General features: G+C 28.6%; 1 protein-coding gene across 1 annotated transcript; it reads right to left on the reverse strand.

Moving 5' to 3' along the window:
- Window positions 1-579: 579 nt before the first annotated feature.
- On the reverse strand, window positions 580-6,994 carry LOC108334191 (homeobox protein HD1). The gene is made up of 6 exons (XM_017569934.2): window positions 6,457-6,994; window positions 6,221-6,341; window positions 1,319-1,509; window positions 1,072-1,203; window positions 853-989; window positions 580-776 (listed from the first exon to the last, which is right to left on the reverse strand). Exons 1-6 carry the CDS (start codon window positions 6,733-6,735, stop codon window positions 761-763), a joined length of 876 nt encoding a protein of 291 aa, XP_017425423.1. The 5' UTR covers window positions 6,736-6,994; the 3' UTR covers window positions 580-760.
- Window positions 6,995-7,396: the final 402 nt, after the last annotated feature.

The raw sequence follows: 7,396 nt of genomic DNA on the forward strand, positions 1-7,396 counted from the left end.
AAATTTTAAATTTAAGAAAATAATAAATATAAAAAATATAATAAATAGATAAAAAAATAAAATAACTTTCATGCAGCAAAATAAATACAAATAAAAAATATGAAAAATATCAAATGATAAAAAAACTAATTTTTAAACACCTGTTAATAAAATAAGATAAGTAATAAAATAAATTTAATAATATCTTTTTTCTTATATTATAATAGATTTCGATAATACTTTTTATAATAGTTTTGCATATTGGGAGCTTATTCTTTAACATCTGTCACTAATAGCTAAAGAGAGGATCAAACTTGCTGGGTAAGTTTTTACTAGTAATCTTCATTTCTATCTATTTTTACAATCACTAGATTGACAACTTCCCTAATTTTAAGAAAAGTAAAGGATAGGAGCAGAATATTCCGTCATTAAATCCTCAAGTGTCTTTTTCGTTTTTTCACCCATCGTATCAGGTATTTCTCTCTAAAACTTTGACAATGGTTAATTGGTTGTTCAGGCACTCATATTATCTTGTAAGCATTAGTATCTCATCTAAGAGCGGAATCGTCCTTAAATTCCCTTTGTCGTTCAGCAAAGTAATTAATCCCACCACAAATTATGTTGGTACTCATAAATGTCACAATTTACAAATAAGAAACACTTGAAATGGAGGCAACACACAGCAAGAAGAAAACTGTATCCGTTATATAATCCAAGAATTTACAAGCCATCTTATGTTATAGAGCATCATCACCTTATCTCCTGCACCAGACTGGAATCCTTAGTGGGAATACTCCCTGCCAGAAATAAGCATAAAGTAATTAAAAAAGTTGCTATGTGTTTTGGAATCAGGAAGAAAGTAAATCTCTCTACCTCTTGCGCTTGGACTTGAGAGAGGTGACAGATTGAGAGTTGCTGTGCCAGTTGCGTTTCCTTTGGTTGATGAACCAATTATTGATTTGCTTCAGCTGCAACCCTGTCTCTTCCACAAGTTTTGCCTTGTCATCTTCCTGAAAGAAGAACAAAATTAGCAACAAGTAGAATGATTGATACCCAATTGCTCAAGTAGAAGATGGTTTATTGTTTACTTACAGTTGGGTAGGGCCATTTAGCGTGCTGCTGCCACCATGCCTTTAAAACCGATGTTGTGTCCCCAGGCAATTTCCCGGCCCTCCTTTTCCTTAATATTTCCTCCCTAACATCTTCGATTCTTGACTTGAAACCCTGCAGATATCAAATCTGGTTTTTGGTTCAAACCCACTTAAGAAGGAAAAAGGAGATTGTGAATGACACCCTTGCACGACATCATGCACATTGATTATTGAGTTGTAAGAATGACCTGCTTGAGCTCAATTTTGAGCTCCTGACGAACTCTTTCCATGAGGGACCTTTCAGATTCTGTAGGAAGCAATGGACCAAATCCCATCATGTCGTGCCCCTCAGCGCTAGACTGATCTAAAGACCCATCCATTTGAAAATCCTCTTCGTCATCGGACATTGTTGCACCCGATCCTTCTCCCAGGCTCACTCCTCAATTAAAAATATTCAATATGATATATTAGAATTTCAAAACGTCTTTCACTTTTTGTTTTATTAACTAGAGTTGAGCACATAGATACATACACACTTGTATATCGTCAGCATTAGATGCAATGCAAGTTGTGTAGTAATAAACATCACATAGACAAATATATAGAAGAGTCTTAATATATAATAGAAATAATATTCTGTATACATAATTTTTTCACATTTGATATTAATTTTTTTAATTTTTTTGAATACGAAAATTTAATTTTTTATAATTATTTTATTGAAAATTCAACGTCAGGCGTGAGAAGTCAAATTAAGAAATGTTGCTTTTGGATAAACATCAATTAATGTATGTTACATCCAAATTAATTGACGTCTCTTGCATAATCAACAAACATCAAATTATGAGTATGTTTCTTTTTTAAAATTTTTATTAATATTTTCCTCTATTAAAACCATGAAAAATCAATATATAGTACAAGAATACAACACAAAAATTTCTATAATTTTAGAAGTAGTATGGGTATCTAAAATAAAAGTGTATACAAAAATAGGTGAAAATACTAAATAAATAAAAAAAATACCTTAAACGATGGATTTTTAGAAATTTCATATCATTCCATATCCAACAACTTTCATTTTTCTAGCATCTTCATTCCATATCCATATCCAAAGTTATTACCATTTAAAGTTTACAAACTCAGTTAAGCTAAAAATGCAAAAACTTTACCTTTTAATGTGAAATGTAATAAGAGAGAATGAAAGTTCCACCCAAACAATCACCACAATGGCAAGATAAAGTGAAATGAGTTAAAAAAAACTTATTCCCACGAGTTTAGCATCGTTATTGCACTTTGATGGAAAGTTTCACACAAATGTAAAAGAGAAAAACGAGGACGCATACGTTGTTTCTGAAATTTTAAAGGATAAATTGATCTCGGACCCCTCACAATAAACGTTAGTTTGCAATTTAATGTCAATTTTAGGACCAACAGACGTTAAATGACATCAAACCTAAGATAGTTTGACATCATTTAATGTTTCTTGATTTTAAGACCGATGTTAACATTTTTAACATAGAATTTTGCTACTTCGAGTGTAAACATACTAAGATTGTGAGGTCCTTTTATACTAATGATAAGAAACTAAGAGTAGTTGATGTACTTAATTTGTAATTTTTATTTTTAAATAATGAAACATCTTAGACATATTAAGCAAGAAGTAAATTTAACTCAATTGAGAGATTTAACATTGCTTTATTTATTTGATAATAGACAATCAATTATAATTATACGAAATGAAAGTGAAAATCTATTCAACCCCTTTATCTAAACTAATTGTTCCAATATATATGATGTAAACTATTTCTAATTATTTTGGTAAAAAGAGTAGAGCAAACAATAGTCCGGATAGAAAGAAAAAGTCATGACAAAATTAAACTATTTATGTTTCTTTAATTGTGATTATATATATATATATATATATGTGTGTGTGTGTGTTTGTTAATTTATTTAGTAGAGTGTACAAAGTTTTAGGTTAAAAAAATCCTCATTAAAAAAACATATTAAGGATATTTTAATAATTTTAAAATTTAATTTAAAATAAAAAAATTAAAAGTAGTTATTTATTATTCATGACTTTATAGTTGTTGTCATATGTATTAGTTATTTTTTAAAATAAAAAATAAAATAAAAGGTAGTTATATATATATACACGAGATTAGTAATTAACTTTTTGGAGGAGATCCAGAAAATAATAGCTATTTTTAACTTTTTGGAGGAGATCCAGAAAATAATAGCTATTACTTTTAACAGAAAAAAATATGTTAATAAAAATGTAAATAAAAGTTGCAAAAGAAATTTGTTACCAATACTTTGTTTCACATTAACGATCCACTCTTTTTTAAAAACAATTAATACACATTGTAACTATAAAAATTATATATTCCTAAAATGATTGTAATTAAAAATATTAAATAACTACCTTTTATTTTATTTTTTATTTTAAAAAACAACTAATACACATAGCAATTATAAAGTCATAGATAATAAATAAATACTTTTTATTTTAAATTAAATTTTGAAATTATTAAAATACCTTAGATTTAAAGTATGTCTTTTTAATAAAGATTTTTTTTAACCTAAAGCTTGGTACACTACCAACTAAAAAGACTTTACATAAATTAACAAACTATATATATATATATATATATATATATATATATATATAATAATGATGGATTTATGTATTATTTTATGTAATTATTGACTAGAATACTATTTTTTTTACGCGTTACAATAATTTTCAGTCTATTCCTTTTCTATCTTTCCTCACTCCAACATCTTCTCATATTCTCTTATATCTTCTTTTTTCCTTATTACTGATTTCCTGATGCTCCACTACAACTACCACCTTATCAAATACAAAGTTTTCAGCATGTTTGGTCACACACTCCTTGTAACCACCACTATTGAATTTCAAATTACAGTTGTCTTGGAGACTTAGATCCTTTCAGCACGACGTTCTTCAAAATTAGTTTAAATTAATATTCTTAAATTCAGACCTTAATTTGTTTTTCTTCTACTTATGTACACATACAAGTAATAACTTTATTTAGTGTCTTATGGCATATGGTATAACATGGATGAATGTGTAATTTGGAATATCCTAATCTTAATCTAAATTGGATATATTCCCACCAAACTTCTTAAACAAATTAAGCTACTTTAATAAATTTAAACTAATTTATATATTTTTAAAAATTGTCTTTTTAACTTCTTAGAACTTTAATCGCAATGATACGTTTGATTTGTTCTATATTTGTTTACGAGTAATACTTTTATTGGACTCTTTTCTAGATGTAAACAAAAAAAAAAACTTTAGGAATCAAACTCATATTTGATTCTTAACTCTATCCTAATTTATCACTTTCTTCTGTCTTTGTGGAGATTTTGTTTATTATGACCTATATCTTTAGAAAAAAAAATCAGTGTTTGAAAACTCGTATAAATTAAACTTAAAATAATCACATTAATATTTCTTGAAATTTCAAGAAATTACACAAACTCTTATTATGTTGAATCGAATAGATTAACGTAGTAATAAACACTCTGAAACCCGTAAGGACGATTAGTATAAAGGAAACTTGTATTTAATCTTTGTTATTTACAACAACTTATCGAGTAAAAGATAACTGACACTCTGCTATTGTATTTCCTTATAAGAGGTGGTTGTAGATGCTAAAAACACATATAAAGTCTATACAATCACACAAAACCTAAAAGTTACTTTTAAAATTTTAGAAAATTTGAAATGCTTGTCAGATGTATTTCTTTGTTTAATCCCTCTTCATTCTCTTAATTTTATCCTTAGGCAAATCAGTTCATATTTATTAGTTTTTTTTAATTAAGATAAGATAATTTGATTTCATTATATGTAAAATTTAATGTTAAACATATATATATATAATTAAAAAATTTAACATTTGAAAAATAAATATGATCTCATTTTTATATTACACAGTAGTTAATAATTAAAAACATAAATATTAACACAATTTTGACAAATATGGAGAAGAAAAACGGATGAGAAAAAGAAAGAAATTGAGAGGAGGCAGAGAGAAAAAATGGAAAGAAATAAAGGGGAAAAAAATGAAGGACGATTAGGATACATAAAAAGAAAGATGAGAGAAACAAAGAGAAAGAAAGGGGAGAGAGAAAGAAGAGAAAAAATAAAGATTTTTTTTTATTATTCTTTGAAACGTTATCGCAAGCCGTGAGAATATTTACGTAGTTTAAGAAATTTAAATTTTCCTTGACTTATTTACCAACCTCATATTTCTCATTTTCTTTTTAAATTCTTTAAAAAATAATATGAACAAATCATGATTAGAACAAAACACAAGAGATATCAATGTAATTATTCTTAAACGTATATCAATTACGAGGTTATGAATAATTTATAATCAGGAAGAACTGTTTATTATTTAAAAATAAATAATAACAATAAATACAAGTAATATACGTTTCACATTTTTCATTAGACAGTGACTTGGAAAGTATTGAGAATTATGAAAGTAAAAAAAAGAAGAAGAATAATATATGTATATATAAAGAAAATTATTTTGTTACTTTATAGAAAGGAAAGAATGAGTATGTAAATTGTGGAGAAAGAATTTATTAATAAAAAAAAATATTTTGAACCTTTTAATATATATTTTTGTTAACCTAAAATCATAGATTATTTTGAGGGTTTGAATTAATTAAAAAATAAAGTTTTTAATTAGTATTTTCTGTGATTACTTTATAGTTGTGTTAGGTTGTTGGGAATGGCAGGGTGGGCGAGATTACCACCCTCCACCAAACTAACCCACTCTTTCTATTCCTATTCTTATTTGGCGTGTATAGTTCTCTACAGAAACTTAGCTATAACAACCACTTACATTTCCCTTAACGTAAAATACCCACAGAACACATACGGGTTGATGCTATCACAATGCATCTTTTTCCTTTCTCTCAAATCTCACACCACTAATATACTCTACATACCAAACCATTTTTATTTCCTTTAATTAATTAATTAATTAATTAACTAATACACCACTGATATTGTTATACCTAAATGAAGTGATCCCCTTTCCCTTGTTGGCATAATTAAAGCCAACAGAATCAGAATAGGAATAAATTAAATTGAAGAGGAGAGTGATGAGTACCTGTCAGAGCTTGCAAGGTGCTTTCAATATCACGGCAGGCCATCACAGCCTCCACGGCATGCACCCGAACATGTTGCTGAAGCTGCTCTTTTAACGCACATAACACGATCAAATACTGTGTCTGCACTAATTAAGAGTTAAATCTATTCAAATACTTATTAATCTTAGAACGTCTTAAAATAAAAATTCTCTCAAATTTAAAAACATTATTGAGAAAGGAAAAAGAAAAGATGTACCATGAAGTTGTCGAGCTCTTGTCGATCATGGGAATGGGAATGGGAATGGTGTGAGGCGTAAGAGCGGAGGAGATTGTTGAAGTGTGATAACTGAGCGTCGATGAGTGGCAACTGGTCGATGGGTGTAGCGACGCGGAGGCATGAAACGTGTGCAGCGAGAAGCTGTTCGTAAAGTGGATGGGTGGCTATGTCCGCCTTCAGTTGACGGTGGTGGTGGTCGGCGGCGGCGGCTGAGACTTCTGCGCTGAGCATATTCATTGCCAGCCCAGCTTCTTGCATCTGCAGTGCACGGGGAGGTGAGTGATTAAGGGAAGAGAAAGGGGTTAAGATTATGGAATTAGAGAGGGAGGGATTATTTAAGGGAAAAGAGTGAGGTTGAGTTGAGGACCACTCTATGTATGGTAATGGTAATGGTGATGCAATGCTAGCATGGAAGCACTGAGACTTGTAAATTCCGATCTCTCCTTCTCCTTGTCTTTTTATAACCCTTACATCGCTCTCTATTTCTCCCTCAGACGTCAACAACGAGTTTGCACACACCAAGACGCCACGGAGAAAAAGCAACGAAAAACATTTGTGCGGATAAGGTGGGGTATTAATTTTTATTATGTAATTACTTATTGCATAATTCTTCTTTTTCATATTTTGTTTACATTTTTACATTTCTGTTCCAAAACACTTTCAAAGAAATAAATAAAATATTCTCATAACAAATTACTAAAGCATAACTTAATTTACATACTATCTCATATTTTCTGAATGTTATTTGTTAAAGAAATATATTTTTTAATGCATTTATAATTAATTTTAATTTATAAATAATTTTATATGTTTATCATTCGTTTTCTTATTATATACGTGTTTTCTTAAAATTTTTCTAAACAGACAAATTTTTTATTTATTTTTAAAAATATAGAGATATACGATCCTTATTTATGTA

Source organism: Vigna angularis, chromosome 1, assembly GCF_016808095.1.
Source record: "Vigna angularis cultivar LongXiaoDou No.4 chromosome 1, ASM1680809v1, whole genome shotgun sequence".
NCBI lineage: Eukaryota > Viridiplantae > Streptophyta > Magnoliopsida > Fabales > Fabaceae > Vigna > Vigna angularis.

Coding starts and splice junctions, on each gene's coding strand:
- LOC108334191 (XM_017569934.2), bottom strand. CDS start 6,735: ATGCAAGAAGCTGGGCTGGCAATGAATATGCTCAGCGCAGAAGTCTCA. Junction 6,342..6,456: donor AAGAGCTCGACAACTTCATG/GTACATCTTTTC, acceptor TAATTAGTGCAG/ACACAGTATTTGATCGTGTT. Junction 1,204..1,318: donor TCAAAATTGAGCTCAAGCAG/GTCATTCTTACA, acceptor TGATATCTGCAG/GGTTTCAAGTCAAGAATCGA.